Below are 19695 nucleotides of genomic sequence, written 5' to 3' on the forward strand. Positions count from 1 at the left end.
CCATTATAGCTGTATGTCAGAAAATTGTTTTATGTCAGCTTGACTTTTCATCCAGCTGGTTTTGGTTTATTCACCTGTAGGCCATAAGCTCTTACTGTGATAGAGGGTTGAATCTGCTAATATTGTACTGCAAGCCACTCAGAAATGAATGCGGTAGCTAAAGAAAATAATGAATTAAAAAAAAAAAAAATCAGGAATCTTTTTTTCCCTCTTTGACATCACTGAATCTTAAAAGATTCACTCAACAGATGTTTTCAAGTTTCCTATTAGCACAAACTTCTTTTCAGCATGAAGGCTGAGACTAATTTATACTCATGGGACCAGCAGCTGCATTTCAAAACAATACCAAGCTTTGCAGTGTAAATCATGGGAGCTGGCAAGGAAGTAACAAGGGATTAACACCTGATGTGTCAGACACCTGGACTGTCACTAAGGACAGTTGCATCTCCCCCTTTCTGCTGTTTTCTAAGAGATCTCCACTGATTCTGTGATTAATGCTGTCTTTTCATCTGTTGGGGAAAATCAGTGAAGCTCTTCTGAAGTTAGTCGAGTGGCAAAGCTGGGTGTCAGGTGTGGGGCTGCCCTGCAGGCTCAGTTTTGGACAGCTTCCATTGCATTCCTTCAGGTTCATATTAAGGCAGCTGCATCTGGGCTTTCTTGCTTGAGTTTTCATTGCATATGGAAAATACACCAGCTATGGCTATTTGATTAGTGATTTATTGGTGTTCCAGCAATATCCAAAGTCTTACTGCACTTAAACAGTAGAGCCCTACCTAATGCTGCTGATTCCTCTGACCTTTGCAGCTGACAAGTCCTAGCTACAGCTGTGCTATCACAGCAGCTTGCCTTCAAAACCAGACAGTCACTCCTGAGGACATGAAAGAAGGCTGCAAACACCTCATCAGTGAATGACCTTTCTGCACAGCCCAGCCCCACAGATAGCCCTGTAGCCCCTAGTTCCTAGTGCTGCACATGAAAGGGATGTCTCAGCACCTACATCAATGCTTCCATTGCCATTTTCCCAGTGGTGTATACATCCCATGGAAAGAAAGCCCTTCATTTGAATTAGTTGGCAACTGCTCATTTATCTTGGAGTTGTAAAGAAAGGTGTGTCAGCTGGAGCTTAGTTTCGCTCTGTGGAAGAAACCCCTGTACCTGCATGTCCTTATCCATACTGGAGACTGCATGCTTTGTTTAGCCACTGTTGCTTATACTCCATTTCAGTGAAAGAAGATGGGAAAAAACTGTGGAGCTCTTCCCTCACTGCATAAGAAAATGTCTTCCAAATCTTGTAGATCTAAATTTGTGTTACTTTCAAAGAGAAATCTTCCCCTGAGTTTAGATTAGAATTTCAGTGCAGTATCCCAATTCAAATTAGATTTACATATGTTTTTATAGATTCAAATTAGCTTTTGAAAGATGTATCATGCTATTGGGGTGTGATGTGAACCTCCCTCCCTCTGGGAACAGAGACTGCTAAAGCTGAAAGCCTGTTGCTATGCTATGCAAAGAGAACTGTGTGTTTCAAAGCCTATAGGATGAACCAAGTTTTTCTCTATGAAATTTCAATTTGATGGAGATTGCTGTTGGAATCCAAGTGATGTAACAGACAATAATTTTTAATTAGCACCGGGCTGCAATCCCAGCTCGTTGGTATGAGGAGATAGAGGGGCTGCAATGAAATCTGTGTATATGTGGTGGGGATGTACTGTTCAGGGAGTCAAACTTACCAGGATTGAGGATGGGACAAGTGCAGCCTCTGTTAGTCCACGATTCAGGGTAGAGTGTCCTCTTGCCCCGGAGGATCTTCAGCTTTGTGGACTTCAGGACTTTCTTAATCTTCACACTGACTTCTGCATGGGAGCCTTTGTCATGAGCTGACAAGATCTTTGTTTTGATCACTGGGAACACAGGAATTTAAAACCAGGAATATACAAACTACTTACAGGGCTCTTTTTTTTATCTTGGTCTAGTGCTGGTGTCTGGGTGAAGCAGTGAGGACAAGTGCTTTGTTACAGGAGTTAGCCCAGTGCTCCTTGCTGGGGAGCCCAGGATCAGAGCAGCTGCTGGGAAGCACGTACATCCCCACACCCATGGACAGAAATGCTGCCAGTTGCTTTGGCCATGGCCTCTGGAACTGCCAGGAGAGTGTGAGGTCCCATTTTCCCCCCGAGTTCAACAAACCCTTTGTGTTCCTTATCTCTTTTGGAAATCAGTTGGATTTAGGGATGGACCTGGAGGCTTTGCTGGCCTCAGCCTCATCCCACCCAGTGCCAGTCCTGCTGCTTTGCAGAGCTGCCAAATCCAAATTCAGTGGAGGACAGCGAGCCATTGGTGGGGTCTGGGGCAAATCAGGGAGTGTTTTGAGCTCACTCATACCCACATTTCCTCCACCTGGCATTCCACTGCTGAGCCCCTGTGTGATGGAGGCTCAGGGCTCAGCTCCTCCAGCTGACCTATACTGGTAGGTATCCCCATATTGCTGGTGCTTTTTCAGCACCCACACTGGGAAGCTCAGGGCAGCCTCTCTCAGTGAGACCTCCTGGAGCTTATGATGAGCCCCATAACTCATCTGTCTCTCTAGTGTAGCTGACACCTTCACATGTTGACTGATGAAAGTGGGGGCAGCCTGAGTGCACTTTAGATAAGATTTATGAACTTGGAGGTTTTGTGGCTTTCTTTTTTTTCCAGTTTCTTATCTTTTGCAAGATTAAACACAGTTACTATCGTGGCTGGGAAGCAAAACAGAGCAGAATCAAATTTTTTCCTAATATCACAAATCCAGGGCTACATTTCAACAACTGGCAACCCCTTGAACTCCACTTTGTGGGTTGCTCTGCAGCCTGCAGAGGTATGGGCTATCTCTCTGTGCATTTTCAACTTCAGTGTGAGACGAAACAGGTGCAGGAGACCCCTGCAAGAGATTCCTTGTGAAGGAAGGGAGTGCTGCACAGAGCATTCCTTGCTCTGCCACAGTATGAAGGAGGCAGTTCGTTGGCACACACCAGGGAGGTCTTGGGAAACAAAGTGCCTCTTCTCATTCATTTAAATCCAAGAGACACATAGACAATATCTATCATCCCCTTGCAACAGTGGGAGTTCTCAGTAGCTACTGGAATTGTTTTATCCATGGAGTAGTGATCACAGTCCCTCCTTACATTCAGTATCATTCAGATACAGTTATTTCTAGACTCTGATTAGGGCATCTTGTCTACTGACACCGTTTCAGTGACCCACTTTGGGTAACAATGCTTTATAGTCTCTCTTGGACCTAGACAACCTCCCAGGGATATTTCCAGCTCTCGTCCTCCCATGATTTTTGTTTTGATAGCAAGAGCAACAGAACAAGATTCACCCTCCTTGACTTGGAAACATGATACCTGTACATTTTCGCTGAAGTTCTGCCTTTAGACTAAGTGTCCCGTGGGTTTGCCAGCATGGAGTGGTGCACACACAGCAACTCTCATGCTCTGTATTCACTTTTGCACTGCCTTGCAGACCTCCCTTTGCAGCCCCCTCACCCACAACTCACCATAAGTGTACTTCATCCCGCAGAAGACCTTGGGATTCCCTAAAACTTGCTCTTTACATTCGCATTTACCTGGGGAAAAAGAAGGAAGCAAATGGTGGTGAATTGAGCTTCAAAGACAGGAGCATTGGCAGGCAGAGCCCAGGAAGAGCCAGAGGTTTTTCAAGTGGTCCACAAGACCTCAAAAAAAAAAAGGAATTTGCAACTGTTTTCAGATTGAGAGTGAATACAGACTCTTGGTCCAAGGGCAATTACTCCTTGTTTACAATTAGAAGAGAAGGAAAACAAAGGCCTTATTATTTTGCCTTGGGATGCAAATAACATGCGTATCTTTCCCTGTGGTATTTTCCACACCGTAATGTACCAGACAAAATTTTAAAAGGAAATGTTGCAGAGGTTAAGGCAGATTAATGACTTCCGTGATCTTAGAACAAAGAACAACACGATATACTTATTTACGTTTAAAATGAAGTGGCCTAGACAAATGATGGAGCTTTCCCCTCAATTAACTCAATTATTGTATCTTCGAGATGTTATCAAGCCCCTCTCTGAAAACGGAGGAAATGATGCTTGCCTGCTTGCATGCAGCAGCTGCAAGGGAGGAGAGCCTGCCCTGCACCCACCTTCATGCAGCACCCACCTCCCCCAGGCTGGGAACACTGGAGGGAAATAACTCCTCCAGCTGCATGCTAGACCATCTCAAATTGCATCACAAGCTGCAAGCAATGCCCAAATTATTGTGGGTATCGGGGAAAGAAATTCTGAGTTAGAAATCCCCTACCTGCCTGCCAGTGAAGTGGCACACCCCACCCTTTAAATAAAGTTGCTGGTTTGTTGAGTTTGAGGGAATATAAGGATACCTTTAAAATGTGATGGTCAAGTAAAACATGAGGGCACTCAGCCTTGAAATTCAGAGCTAGGACTGCAAATTCTTACCTTACAACAGCTAAATGCTAGGTACAGGCATTCAGCATGGAGCATCTGTCTAATGGGTTTGCACATCCTTGCATTGATAGGATGAACCATAAGGCCTCTGAGACTCTGGCTCTCAGAGGGGAAGGAGGTGGCCACAAGGACATTTCTCCACATGTTAGTGCGGGAATGTCCATTTCCCCCTGCAACTGCCAGGGAGCTAACTACAAGTCAGTGCAGCAGACTAGGTCTGCAGTGGCTGCTGGCTGGGAGGGATTGGGTGAGTGGAACACGTGCAAAGCCGCAGTCCTACCAGAGTGCCGGAGTGCTGAGAAGCCCTGCTCATCCTCCCAGCCCCAGGTGGACTCGCTCTCATTGAGCACTGCCTGGAAAGGAGATGCTTCATTGTGCCAGGGAACTTCTGAGCTGTTGAGAGGAAAGGGAGATGATCAACCTTCTTTCAGGAGCCATTGGAGAGCAGGGCCACTACCAGCCCATCCTCCAGACACAGCGTGACTGTGTGTCTTGGTGGTAAATGCAAGAGGCAGTTTTGGAAGGTGAACAGGTTGAGTGTTGTCAGAGAGGATCATGGATCCATTTTGCGTTTAAAATACGTTATAGAGATTTATACACCACAAATATTTTCAGTCTGGTAAAGAAAACAACATGTCAGATTTAGAGAGTGGGGCATTATTAAAATGTGCTGTTTTCTAAAAGTCAGAGCTTGACTCCAAACCCCAGTTAATATAAGCTGAGTTAAAACAGCAAAATTAAGCCTTTGGTCTCCTCTCACTCAGATGTCCCTGAGGCCCACATTTTACACATTGTGGAGAGAAAACAACGGTGAAGGTTATGGAAAACACCTGGTACATTAACACCAGCACTGAGAGCAAAAACTCCAACATCGCTGGTGCCGTGCCATGGCGTGCCAGGCTCCCAAGGGATCCACAGTCTCAGCTCCCACTCTATCCCCACTTCTTGGCCATACCAAACCCATATCAAACCCATACCAAACTCCAAGTATTTGACACAATGGATACTTTCAGCCTGCTTGCCATGTGCAAGCAGAGCCTTCCTGGAGCTGAGAACACAGAGTGAGACCCCCAGCTCACCTGTGGCAGTCACCGGTGTGGGGGTCGCAGCTGCGGGCGCAGTCGCAGGGCCGGCAGCCGTAGGGCCCGAAGCCCCAGTAGCCGGGCAGGCAGTGGTCACAGCGGGGCCCTGCCACGCCGGGCTTGCAGGGACAGTCCCCGGTGCTGGGGTCACAGAAGGTGCCGGGGCCCAGGGGCAGCACGGCTGATCCCACGGGGTGGCAGGAGCAAGCTGCAGGGGAGGGACACCGTGAGGGACAGAGCATCTGTGAGTGCACAGCCTCTGCATCACCGAGGTGCAGGAGATGCCTGCAAAACCACCTCTCTGCCGAGGGACACCTCCGGGGCTTCTGAGCTTTTTTATCCCTCACCCAAACCAATCTGAGCAGAGACTCCCTTTGGAATCTGTAGAATTTTAAGTTTTGTGAGCTAGTTTTTAATTAGTCAGCCTAGCCTGGTGTTGTGTAATGTTTTGCCAAACAGGCCTTTATTACTTTCCTTGCAGCATCTGGATTCTAATCCGGCCAAGTACCCAGGGATGTGCCTGCCTCACTTGATGTTTGAGCAGCTGTGAGTGCTTCATTGAAAAATGAATCAGAGTATAATTGCCTTTTGAAATAATAACTACTGCCATGCATCCAGGAGGTTAAAAACTCCTCCAAACAGTCATTTTAATCAAAGTGAAGGCTGAGCAAAAAGTACCCCTCTGTCTCTGTCTGATTTTTAAAACCATCAATTAAAAACATTAGGAAAAAAGAATGAGGGAACTGACAGCTCAGAGATAGGCTTTTGCATACTCTCCAGGACACGGGTTTGCAGAGTGCACATCACAGAAATGCCAGCTGCTCTATTTTCTCCCTCACAGCCTCTTGCATCAGAACAATGCACTAGAACTGTGCTGGGACATACTGGCTTATCAGAAAAGATGCCCTAAAATAGGTGATGTGAAGTTTTCCTTATCTATTCCTTAGAGGGTTTTTTTTACATAAACATAATTTATGTCTGTTACAAAGCTACTTTCCCCCAAAGATGTTAATGTTTTCAAAGAACAGAAATGCAGCTATCAAAAGCATGAGCCAAACCTCTGACCATGTGGTCAGGTCAGCAGGTGATGCTGTGGCCTGCAGGACCAGCAACTGAGTGACTTGTGCTCTTCTTGCCTCAGTGTTTGTACCAGGACATGGTATGGTCAGCCTTATACTTTATGGCAAAAAATTCCCTGCTGAAACGCCTTTGCCCAAGTGTCATTTACATAAAATTGAGTTTCCTGAGAAAATTATACCTGTAGGGAATATTTTCATTAAATTCTAATACCAATCTTTCTATTTTGCAACTCTGAAGGCAACAAAGCTGGAAAGCCATTACAGGCAACATATTTTTTTCTCTTAAAATACTTATTGCTGCACACATACATTTAATTTTGCTCTGACAACATTTTTGTGGTTTCAGGAATCTGACATACCTGGAGTATAGTTTCAAAATATTAAAAGATAGATTAATATTGGCAGTTAACTTAGAGGCGACTATGATTCCAACATCTTTGCCAAAGTAATCCCCAAATTTCCCCCACCCTTTCCACTTGCAAACAAATATAATTATATAAAATTAAAAGATTAGAAAGGCTCTCCACAAACTGTGTAAGTAGCTGCAGGCAGTGAACTCTGGTACCTTTAATAGCATAGTTTTCAACAGTGTGCACTGCGACTTGCATACCTTTCTCCTGAAGTCTGTGAAGTGTTTTACACCTGATACACACAGCCAAATGCTCTATTTTCCTACTAGATGAGGAGGGTATTTCTGGCATTCCTCAGGCCCTTCAGGGGAAATATCAGGCACTTAAGGCTCTTCTATTCTCCTCCAGTTAATGAGATAAACCCACTGCTCAGCCAGAGATTTGGTCCCGTTTTGGTCAGGTTTCAGCTGAATTTTACATACAATCCCATTGGGGTTGGAGCTTTTATGTTTTATACAATTCTTTTACATACCTTTTTCCCCCTAATATAAAATTTAACATCAGTGGCAACATTACGGTGAAGCAAGAATATTAAATTTACAAAAGCTGTTATGCAAAAGAGCAGCAAACTCATAGGTAATTAAAAAGACAACTAAAAATGAGAATGTAATTGGCTATACTTTTTAATAAAAGCCAGAAAGAGATGTGTGTGAAGGCTGGTAATTTCTAACAGGCCTGAATATCCACTTCCATGGATCCCATCCTTCCTGGCTACTCCTCCATGAGTCACCAAGGTAGCAGCTGGCAAATTGAAGGTTTTGCTCTTGGATTGTGGGTGAAGGCCCAAGATGACACTAAAGGGCATTAATCTGAATGGTTTGGGGGACAAATTTTCAACCCAGTAAATGTTTGTGAAGGGCTGCAGCAGGAACTTGCTGAGCAATGCAGACAGAAAGTCAAGTCCATCGCTATGTACCAAGCACAGAAATTAGGCTCTAGAGCTCAGATGTGAGCGTGTTATATCACATTTAAAAGAAATGCATGGAAAAATGATGGAGTGTTTCCTTAGTATGGCAAGGGCAGGAAGGAAAAGGTTGCAGGACTGATGCAGGATTTATATAATGTTTGAAATCTGGAGCTATTGGTCCCTCATAGGCCAGCCATGCTGTGTTGGTTTTAGACCACATTTTCCTCTTTCCACACAATCTGCACCTCGCTGTAGCACAGGTAGTAGGAGTGCCCCATCCAGGAAGGTGAGAGGAGCAGCTGAGCAGCAGAGAAAGTAGCCACAGGCAGTGTTGGATGGCATTCATTGTAGATACACAGGTGCAGAGTGTAAGACTCTCAGGGTGAGGCTTCTGCACCGTGCCTGTCTCATGTGTCGTGGCCACTTCACCAGAGGGGCGGGGAGTCTCCACAGCCAAGGGAGCTCCTGTGAGAGAAGGAATGGCTGGGCCCTAGCTTTGGATCAAGAGAAACCTTCCATAAGCTTGATCCTTTTCCTTTCTTTTTGATTTGTAAGCAGCATTGCTAAAAATGCCATTTTACCAGCCAGAACTACATAGCAGTATTCTGCATGTGACTTCCATGCACAGATGAATTAACAGCTGCTTGTCCTGGCATTGCATGTGCTGACTGGGATGGAAAAATCAGTAAGTGGGATGCCAGCAGAACTGGATTTCCCTGCCCTGGATTGGTGATACTGTTGTGGTTTCCTTGGAAACCTGCTAACCTTTGGAAATGACAAATATTTACCCTCAAACCCCTACAGTTGAAAAGCAAAATGAACTTCACAATTATAAAACTCGATTTTATTGCCTGCAATTGTACTGTAGCTGAGGCTTAAAAACTCATGAGGATGGAAAGAAAAGAACTCATAGGTATGACAGGGGGAAAGAGTGATCAGATTGGTGTTTTAAACATCAGAATGTTTTATTTTATCAGGTACACTCCTACTCCTGAGCAAATATTATGTACACTCTTTGCCTACAAGAATCTCTAAAGTATCCTTAAAGATTATGGCTTAACAACTCCTTTATTTACTTAGACCTAGGTATTTTTAAATTTTCAATGGTTGAACAATAATGGTGTCTCGAGCCAGAAACAAGCAGGCAGTGCCATGGCCTTCCCACGAAAGAATAATAGGGCTCCACGCACATCCCTTGTTACTGCAGACCATGGCATGGTGCTTGGAAATGTTCCAGGCATAGGCTGTAATTGATCTTATATAATTTAATTTAACAGTCATTAGTCATTTTCTATGGCCCTGCAGCTGCCATCTCCCCTGTGAGATGCTGAGTCTCTGGGTGCAGGGAGCATTCCTGGCAGCAGGAGACCAGAAGTGAAGAGGTGAAGGGGTCTTAGGGAGGAGTGCTTTTGTGAGGGTTTGAAAAGCCCAGAGAAAAATCATCTGGGAGTTTGTAGTAACAGGTCTCTGAAAAGAAAGCATTCAGATAATTCCTATATTTGTGGAATTCAGTTTGTGCTAGGAAAAGTTGTCTTCCTCAGACACTTGAAGGACTATCATGCTCTGCAATTCATAAATGCAGAAAAAAAAAAAGTGATGAAGTAGAGCTACTTAATGAAGAAGGTAAATAAATGTAAACTTTTTCTCACTATACTCAAGAGCACCTTTCAGTTCTTGTTAAGTATATGTTATCTTTGGCTTTTAAATACCAGAGTTCATGAGTGTCTAGTGGTCCATAAAGCTGGATTGTTGCATTAAAGAGTAATGGAGGCTTTTTTTTTTTTTTAATGTGGAAATTGGAATGCCATGGGCCAGAGATTCAGAGATGAATGCAGAAAGCCAAGAGAACCGAGCACTGGCATATGTCAACAAAAATACCCATTAATCATCTAACATCCACAGCTTCCTCTGGCTCATAAAGGTGGGGAGAAACTTTTTAATCAAGAACCCTGGAATTTGGCTAACACATAGTTAATGATGTGATGTACTGCCTGACTTCATCAACAATGGTCTAACTTGCACACAGGCACGTGCACAGGGTTGGCAGCCTTCCCTCTGAGCTGGGGCTGCTTTGCAGCAATATGTCCCGAGACCTCTGGTTCCCATCTGGCTTTGCAAGGAAGGAAAAGCCACTCAGTGCTGGCCAGCCCAGGAGGTGCTATTTGACTTCTTCTTGGACTCTGCAAACAGCCACAGATTATGGACTGGGCAGTCTGGCACAAGGACAAGCCTGCAATGAGTCCCTCATGAACTCCCCTCCCTCAATGGACTGAACGAGGTGACAAAGGAGGCAGAGCCACTTTTACTGCTTCCAAAGTAAAGGGTGGTGTCTTTAGATGGCCAGAAAACCACACTCAGCTCAGGGCCAAAGCTTCACATGCCTCAGAAAAGTGCACAATCTCCCCTGATGGGAGCTGGCTTGTAAAGAATATCAGGAATTACAACCCCAGCAAAGATACCAGAAGCACAGTACAATGATGCTTCATAGCTTGAAGGTCCCATGCAACATTTATTTCAGTCTTCTGTCCTGCATTATCTACCAGCAGTCAATTAATACTCTTTTTTCTTTTTTAATCAGCAAGGATGAATCCACAAGTTAGAAAAAAACACATAGCCTCTGCTCTGTGTGTAAATACAACACTTAAGCCTGTTTTTTTTCCTAATGAGACTCCAAAACAAAAGTTGATTGCCTAAGTTCTGGCTATAATTAAGGAGGGAAAGTATCTGATATTACAGAGGAGACTTAGAACTTTGATGTATACAAGTAGGTAATGAAACTTTTTTAAGTCATTAAATTCACTGTTTAAAAAAATCATTGTGTACATACTACAGCAGTGAAGTAATTATTTACACAAGCAATGAACTGTGGTCAATTCCATTTCCATAAAGAGAACTAGGGCTGTAAAACAGGCAGTTCAGCTGTTGCTGCCCCTCCTTGCAATGAGTGAAAGGTGGAGAGGAGGAGGACCTCTGCAACAGACTGCCAGGAATCTCATGAGGATTATATGCAGCAAGGGAGCAGGACAAAGGCAGCTGTTCCCCACCAGACCTCAATGAACAACTGAAACCTCACACATCCTCCCAGCCTGGGGTGCAGCTCCTCACTGCAGGAGGGTTCCCTCTTCCTTTACATGCAGGTACTTCTCCTTGAGAGGAGAGAGACGTGCTCAGTGTCTCCTCAAAAGACACAGGCAGGGTGTCAGTTGGATTTCTTTCTGTCACTTGTGAAGGTCCCCCCTCATAGTAAGTGAGTCAGCAAGGAGAAATGTGGTGAAGCCAGTGGGTGGCTGTAGGCTCAGAGAGGAGGGCATGCCTGCACCCTGGATTTAGCTGACCAGTAAAATGTTCTCAGCATAATTTGGGGATCTGGAGTGCCTCATGGTGAGTCACCATCCTCACAGTGGTCCTTGGGGAGTGTGGCTTTTGGATTGCTTCTTTGCTTGGGAAAGATTTAATTTCACATGTGCCTGAGTCATTGCTTTTAGTCTTGCGTCCTCAGTGTCCCACCTTCTGGAATATCAGTTAACAGAACAGTGTTCCTGTCTGTCCTTCCATACCCACCTGCTGCTGCTGGGAACACGAACTGGTGGGCGATGCTATTTATCAGTTGCACCCCTGCTGGCTGAGGAACCCCGTTCTGAGGTTGCAACAACCACCAAACAAGGAGAACGTGAAAACAAGATGCAGCTTTTCCTCTCCAAAAATAGCAATAGGAGAAAGTAAATTAATAATCTCTCTTCCCCTGCCCTCAGGCTACAGGGATCCTCGGGACAGATTTGTCAACAGCATCTACAGACTTTCACCCACGCTGCTTTTTGCAAGTAGTATCAAAGAGGATTCAAGTGAAGCAAGAAGACTGCTCCAAGGAGGGGGAAGAAGATCTCACCTTTGGTTTGACACTTTCCCCCCTGAGAAGCCCCTCAGTAGCACGTGGCTGCTGACTTACGTTTGCAGGCGTCTGGGGCAGAGAAGGGCCTCCTGAGGTCGCGGTAGAAGCCCAGCTTGCAGCGCTGGCAGTGCTGCCCTTCCGTGTTGTGCTGGCAGTTGTCACAGACGCCGCCGCTGCGATTGCCCGACGCCAGCCACGCAGCCATGTCAAAGTGACAAGTGTCGGCATGCCCATTGCACTTGCACGCTGAGGCAAAGCCAGAGGGAACAGAAAAACTCATTAAGGCAGTGAAAGATACTGGTTTATAGAAAAGAGACACAAAAACTCAAACCATGTTTTGGAATGGGGACTTGACCTATGAACCCGTTATTCATTCAAATGCATGAAGTAGCACTACATTTTCATCTACATTTCCCAACCTCTGGAGATAACATTTAAGAAAAAGGATTTTTAAAAATTCTTTTATTTCCAATACAGGTTTTCCAGTACCAGGACAGCCACAGGTGGTCAGGCCAGAACAGAGAGACCCACATTTACTGGTCCTGCTGAGGAAGGATCCTTCCCTCCCAGCTTTAGAAATCAGCACTGCCCTATACAACATTTGCCATGAGGGTGCTGTCAGGATATTCCTCCATAGCTGAGGGAGGAAAGAGGCAGGTGGAGGACAGGTGTGTGAGAGAGTACAAGCATCCTCCTTACCCTGTGCTGGCAGTGGAGGAAGTCTGCATGCCCACACGACTGAAGTCAAGGGTCAAGTGAGACTTATTCCAATGCCTGCTCATCAAATGCTGCTGGTGTGAGTAGGAATTCACTGTCATTCCCTCAGGGATCATCCACACTGCAGTAAGCACGACCATAGCCCACACTGGCAGGCTGATGGTTGCTTATGTATGGATAGCATTGTAGCCAGGGCAGGATGGCACTCAGTAGGCCTGCAAGCCTTCCTGGGGTGGTGTGGGGAGTCCTCAGCACCCTTCTGCCTAGACTGCTGCTCTTACTGAAGCAGATGGCTCCATGACCTCTGCATTCCCCTGCTTGCAGCACTCTCCCTAAGCATCCCCCCTGGCACTGCAGAACTGATCTACAAACCTCCAGAGCCCATGGCTGATCCTGCCCTTAGTGCCCAGGGGTGAGCAGAGCCCACACCCAGCAGCAGAAAGTCATACCTCCTGCAAAGGTGTTTGTCAGGGTGTCCATGGAGAGGACAAATCTGGCCCCTTGTCAGCCAAGGTACCCTGGCAGGCTGCAGACTGCCCACAGCAGACCTTATCCCCAGGAGATGCACTTGGGTCCCAGAGAAAGGCCAAACCAACAGACATGGCGGTCTTGTGAGGATTGCCAAGTGAGGGGCTGTGCAAACAGGGCTGTCCTGGCCACACACACACAGTGGGTGCTGGGCAGGGGTGTGGCAGTGCCTCTTCACTACTGAGCTTCTTGGAAAACACCTCCCCACCACCTCAGGATGTGCTGCTCTTGGACACACAGGAGAAAGGCACGCATGGAGGAACCATTTCACTCTGGCAAGGATCTGGAGACACCATTCCTGACTGGCTACTTACACTGACACTCCCTGGGGGCTCCGGTCTTGCCATCAGCAGCCTGCCAAGGCTGGTCGTTGTACAGCGGGGCGCAGTGCTGGCAGTGGGGCCCTGCGGTGTTGTGCTTGCACATGCATTTCCCATGGACCTGGTAGGGGAAAGAGAGCAAGGGTCACCCACAGCAAAGGCCAGAGTCTCTGGGGCTCAAGCAATGTCCACACACAGGAAATAGCATGCCAGCTCCATGCTGTTGCATTGACTAGAAGGAGGGATATAGCATAGTGTCCAGTTCAGCCAGGGGCAAATATTCTCTAGTTACACTTTCAGTTAGGTTAGTCTGTGTAGATCTGCATGTCATGGTATTGTATACCATGACATATTACTTTTGGTAATTACTTTGCTAATTAATTACTCATGGTATATTACTTTTTTTTATTTTTATTTTTTTGAGATCTAAAAGCATCTTTAGCCATTTCCAGATGCAGCATGAATTTCCAGGAGAAATTTAAAAAAATGCCGGGATTCAAAGCACCCTTGTGAAACACTGTAAAACCTTTCTCTTTTTCTCTCTCATAAACATGAATACACCTTTGCAGTGTTGCAGGAATAGCACCTACAATCTCAGCACTCAGCTCTGTGTGCCCAGCTATCTCCAGCAAAAATAAGTACGAGAAAAAGGAAAATCAGCCCCCTGAAACATAAATATCTACTCATCCTAGGCAGAATTTTTGCCCCACAAAGGAAGAATCAAGGACAGCACAAGGCCCATGACTGACTATACTCGGACATGTTCATGACAGATAATTTAACAGCTAGACAGCCCAGTGTAAGGGGGTAATTGGAGATGAAAAGCCAGCACAGCACACTTGGTGCCAGCTGCCCTGTCAGTCCCTGGCATTACTCACCCCTTTGGCAAATGCAAAGAAAACAGGATGTGGCCAGAGGGCACGAGCAGCCGGCAGTGCCTGGATGCAACAAGACCAAGCTCTGCAGCAGCATAGCTCTGCTGGCAAGAATGAAGGCCCTGCCTTTTCCCATGGAGCATAGCAGGTAGCTGCCTACTGTAGCTATTTTGATATGTGCCTGTGTTTGCAGCTTTACTCTGCTCCACATTTTGCTTTTAAATGCAGAGTTCAGCTTCTCCTGCTGCTCGTGATGGAGCCAGGGGCCCCAGTCTGTGCTGCCAGCGTGGCCCTGTGCTCATGCCACAAGCTGGCCATAAAACCAACGGAGCTGCACCAGCTGCTGCTGCTTTTGGCATTGAGGGGAGCACAGGGTGGCTGGGGCACCTGGTGATCCAGCCTGGAGCTGGGCATGGCTTTAACTGCTACTGGAAAATGCTGCCTTCCACAGAGTTTAACTTTGGTTTTACAAGTGTGCTGTCCCTAACTGCGTCACTTGCTGTTGAGACTGCCACACAAAAAGGTTCCTGTGAAAAGCCTGAAGAGTAAACAAAACAGAAGAGGACCTTGAACATGTTGTAAACAGCTCCTGCTTATTACACAGGTGCACACACACACACCACACACATTCCTGGCTTATGGTAACTTTCTGATTTATTAATTTGAATAGATGAATTAATTTACTTCAGTTGCTATCTTACAGAAGTCAAATGTAACCAGTACAGATAAAATTTCAAAACTGACCTGAAAAGTCTTTCCAAGAGTTTTAAGCAGAAATGAAAATAGCAAGATCTTTCAAAAACTTCTTGAATTCATTCCTGTCCCATTAAAATGTCAGATCATCAAAAAATACAAACAGCAGCTGTGCTTTATAAGCAATGGATAGGTATGGATGGAGTCAGAATGCACAAGCATCTAAGCTAAAGTGAAAATACTAAGCTAACATTGTTTTCTGTGCTATCTGGCCTCATCACAGGAACTAGTTGGTTTCACTGCAGATACTACTTGGTCTGCCTGGTTTACTGTATTGATATAAGCTTAAATGTGTGCTGATGTCTGAAAAGAATGAGAAGTAAACATAGAAAAGAAACAACAAACTTGTGGAGGGTATATTTAGTTCTCAAAGTGTGTTTTGTGTTTTCATATTTTCATTTTTGCTACAACCAACAAAATGTTCTTCAAGCTTTCCTAAATTACCACTCGCCAATAAATTTCTGTCTCATATTTTTTAGGCAAGGTGCACACACAAACCAATGTCACAGAATCTCTTCACACATATTTAAAACCTGCATGGAAACAGAAGATGACTGAATTTATACTGGTCATCTTCTGGTGGTTTTGATGGTGTCCTAACTCTTTGATGCCACTTTTGGTAGGAGCTTCTTGCAAGACCCTTGGCCATTGAGTGGTTAGGGCTAGACATACTAGCCTGAACCACATCTGTGTCCAGAGACATCCTCCAGAAACCCTTCCTCACAGGACTGTCCCAGCTGTAAGGGTAGAGGGACCCACCAGACCCAGGACACACATGATCAAGAAGGGAAGGTGACTGTAAGGAGTCAGAGGGTGCCATGGTCAAAACCAGAGGGTCCTTTGGTGCTTTTGCAATCATGATGCCAAAGTGAGAAGGACATGGGAGCAGAATTGCAATTGAAATTGTCTCAGACATGAGGACACTTGTGATTACTGTGGGGATGTGTGCTCCCCCTTTCTATGCCCACAGCCTGTAGTCTCACCCTCCAAATTCAGTTTGCTCCTTGCCAAAGCCACACAAAGAATCAGTGGGGACTCAATCAATCATCCAGAGGTTGCTCAGCATTAATAATCCAAAAACTCATCTGAAACTCAGCAGCATCTCAGCAGAAACCCTCAAAGGATTAAGCATCCCAAGACACCAGCAGACAGCAAGGCAAAATGCCTCACCAAGGAGCTTTCATGGCTCTAAAGACAAGAGCTTGGATTTTCTGAAAGCCCAGGTACTGTAGAATAGAACATTGTTGCATTGCTGAAATAAAGGACGGTGGGTGAAAATAAAACAGAATAGGATGGGTATTCCAAGAATCTGCTGTGCCACCATTAATTTGGCATGCAGAGCTAATAAATAAACCACTGAATAGCTGTGCACCAATATATTAATATTAATCTGTATGTGAACTCTAAGGAAAGAAGTTGTACATAATTAAAAACTGTTGCAGCAATGGAAGGCTTGTGGTCTCTCACACTGTGGCAAGGACAGCTGCAAAAGAGCCAAGTTGGAGATGATGCAAATCAAGCAGCTGGTGTTTATCTAGATAGACTCAGAGGCACAGCATGGCATGACACTCCTGGTATAGATTGCTTGTAAAGGCGCCATGCACCTGGGCAAAAGGAAACAAATGGTCTCTCTGGAAAGCTTAAAAAATAACAGAGTAGCACAGTTCTGCTGTCTGTGCAAAGGCAAGCACAGGGCCAGCACAGAGGCCCGTGGGCTTGGGCTCCTGCCTGACTCAGCGGGTGCTGTCCAGCTGGGCCAGGAGGAACCTGTTCCCCATTCTTACCCTAAGGGTGCTGCCTTGCACTTTCCTTTCCTCAGGGTTTATCACAACCTGCCTCCATCAGCTGCTCCCTCCCAAGTGCAGATCCCTCTGTGGATCCCACATGGCCTCTGCTCACCTGGGCAGGGCCTGCCAGGGCTGTTCAGTAGCCCAGCCTGCAATGCACACTGCAAACCTGTGTGCCCCTGCTTGCTGCAGGGCTGGGCACCCATAATCTCAGTGGGATTCCTGTTTGGGTGAACGCCTGCAGAGGCCTGGCAGATGCAATGGCCTGGCTGACCCCGCTTCTGCATCGGAAGCAGCTACCCAGACCCCAGTCTTTGGGAGTAAGCTTTGGAAAAGGCAGCAGGTTTCCCAATTCTGACACTGCCGTGTCACTTTGCAGCACTGCTACTTAAATGGGCTGAGAAAGCTTTGCCTCTCCAAGGTCCCCTCATAGTGGCCCCAACCCCTATCAGCCAGGTAGAGTGTGGGGTGCAGACCCACTAAGGAAGAAGCTAAAGGGGCAGTCAAACTGAGGGAGCAGAGGGAAACACAGTCCTTAATAGCTTGCTTCTCAGTGCAACCATTTAGTTAGTACCTTCTTTTCCATATTCCTTTTTCACAGAAGTTTAATGAAAAGTCAGACCTAAGTGATTCAAAAACCTTGCCTCAGGCTGATGTATTTGTTCTCTTAAAATAGCATTACAATTACTACCACCCAAAACAGCTCTGCATTGAAATGTCTCTCCAACCTAGCTTTATCCCACTGAAGAAAATATCTTCTTTCTTTTACGTAATTCCAGCATGACAGCAAACATTTTTATGCATTGGAAACAACAAAAAATGTGGATAGTAGCAAGCCCTTTCTTGCAGCCCATAGGTAGACATGTATTTTTTTTTTAGTTAATAAAGAAATCCTATGAGAGCTAGAAATATGAGAAAGGTCAAGAAGGGGTAATACAAGGAGAAGTGGCAGCAGGTGAAAAACAGCCAACAGACTGTCTGCACTGGACAAAATTAATGTCTGTGAGAGCTGTAGGAGGGCCACTTGTGAGACTGGTCTGCCATGCAAATACCCTGTCATGGCACAGAGCAGCTGGGAGACGGGGCTGAGAACCCAGCCCAGCAGCTCTGCTGGGACACAAGGTAGATGGGAAAATGACATACCTGGCCTTCAGGATTTCCCCAGCATCTCAGCACCTTTCTGAAGGCAGAATCTCAGAGTCTGATCCCTCTGCATTGACAGGGGGAAAAGCACATATTTTCTTCCCTTTTCATTCACCTCAGCTTATAGCTAGCTGTAAGGCATACCCACTAGGGTCATTATGGAGCATCACTAAGTACACAAACACAATTGCCAGTACGTCTCACTCCTTTAAGCATTCACACGGCTCCTGACACATTTAAGCAGCAAGGCCTTCCTATAACATTTTTCATTTTGTCATGGGGTCTTTATATCCAGTTCACTTTCACACTGTTCCCCTTCTTAGCTTGACAGCCCAGTCGCAACGTCAGTCACTGGAGGGCACAATGCTAAGAGTGTTACAAAAGTTGCCTTCTGCAAGATAAACGAGCGACTGATTTCTCTATACAAAGACAGTTGCTAGGGCATGCTTCCTTCCAGAGCCTTTTGTTGCCAAATTATAACCTTCCAGCGCTTCCTTTCACATTGCAAATACATAGGGCTTTTTCTTTAGTTGAATCCTATAAAATCCTTTTCCCAATATTTATCATGTTCCAAAATGTTAGGCAGTGACAAAGACTGCTGCACTGAGGGAAAAATGCTTTCAGTCACCTGTTATAAATTGATTTATATTGTAAGAATTCACCCACTATATGGAGTCCAACACAAATGCAAACTAAAAGAAAATCAATGTCCCAAAGACCTGATAGCATAAACAGTCTAAATAGCTGGGAGGGGCAACTGCTTTTAATAGAATTTCCTTTTTGGAACTGTTAAAACTGTATTTTTTTTTCTCTCTCTCTTATTTTTTTTAGCTTTCATGGAAAATGGGCACGATTCTAGCCTAAAGGAAAATGGCAGCATTCACACTGAGTCTCTACCATAGCTTTTAAACTGTGTTGTGCTTCAACTGCTGTGCCAGTTTTAGAACCAATGCCTACCGGTGGCTGTCAGCACATGGAGAGGTATTCTTTTCCCAAAGCACCAGACAACCAAATTTATGCATGAGAAAATTCTCATATTCTATCTTGTTCTTGTGAAAGAATACAAAGCTTGTTGTCCAGGGTGTGGGGGCTGTGCAGTAGGGCTTTTTTTAATTCCTTGTACAATAGGCTTCTGTCAGCGTTGCTCTGGAAGACCTTGAGCATCTTTTGATGTCAGTAGCATGATAGCAATTTATAACAGCCACTGGGTTGGCCACATGGGAAGTGGGGGGAAATATTCCCCTGCCTAACTACAGAAGTGCTTTAGCAGAGTATCTTAGTCCACCCAAGATCCCAACCTTCATAACTATGGAAGAAGCTTGGAGAGATCAGCTAGCTAAGCTGCAGGAATCTGCATTCAGGGAGGGCCAAGGAGTCTCTGAGATGGATGAACTCCAGCTCTCACCTTGAAACAGAACTGCAGAACCCAGGTGAGGTATCTCTGGGTTTGCTTTCCCCACTTTGGATTCCTAAATTGCAAGATGCTACTTATCCAGGCTTACACAACACTTGCCTCTCCTCTTGCGTGCCACTTGCCGCTGCTGCAAGCAGGCCACGGGGAAGCTTTGGCTGGTAAGAGGCATGCAGAGCAAGCATGCACTGCAATGGCTCCATGTGCAGAGGTACTGGCAAAGGGTGAGAAGCTCCTGTGCCACAGATCAGAGGAAAAAACAGTTTTCTTGTGTCCACTGAAGATCAGGAGGGATCTCCTATTTATGTAAACTCATTTGT

The 19695-nt window shown here is 45.5% G+C and overlaps 1 protein-coding gene across 2 annotated transcripts in view; it reads right to left on the bottom strand.

The window, feature by feature from the left end:
* Window positions 1–19695, bottom strand: part of NTN4 (netrin 4) — a 47779-nt gene that overhangs the window by 3575 nt on the left and 24509 nt on the right. For both annotated transcript variants that reach the window (XM_059472494.1, XM_059472495.1), the window contains exons 4-9: window positions 13401–13527; window positions 11899–12087; window positions 5554–5764; window positions 4755–4867; window positions 3533–3601; window positions 1731–1901 (exon numbers count right to left, since the gene is read on the bottom strand). In XM_059472494.1, the coding sequence (XP_059328477.1) occupies window positions 1731–1901; window positions 3533–3601; window positions 4755–4867; window positions 5554–5764; window positions 11899–12087; window positions 13401–13527 (880 nt within the window). The remainder of the gene's footprint in view (window positions 1–1730; window positions 1902–3532; window positions 3602–4754; window positions 4868–5553; window positions 5765–11898; window positions 12088–13400; window positions 13528–19695) is intronic.

This window comes from Ammospiza nelsoni, chromosome 5 (genome assembly GCF_027579445.1).
Source record: "Ammospiza nelsoni isolate bAmmNel1 chromosome 5, bAmmNel1.pri, whole genome shotgun sequence".
In the NCBI taxonomy this organism is placed as follows: Eukaryota; Metazoa; Chordata; class Aves; order Passeriformes; family Passerellidae; genus Ammospiza; species Ammospiza nelsoni.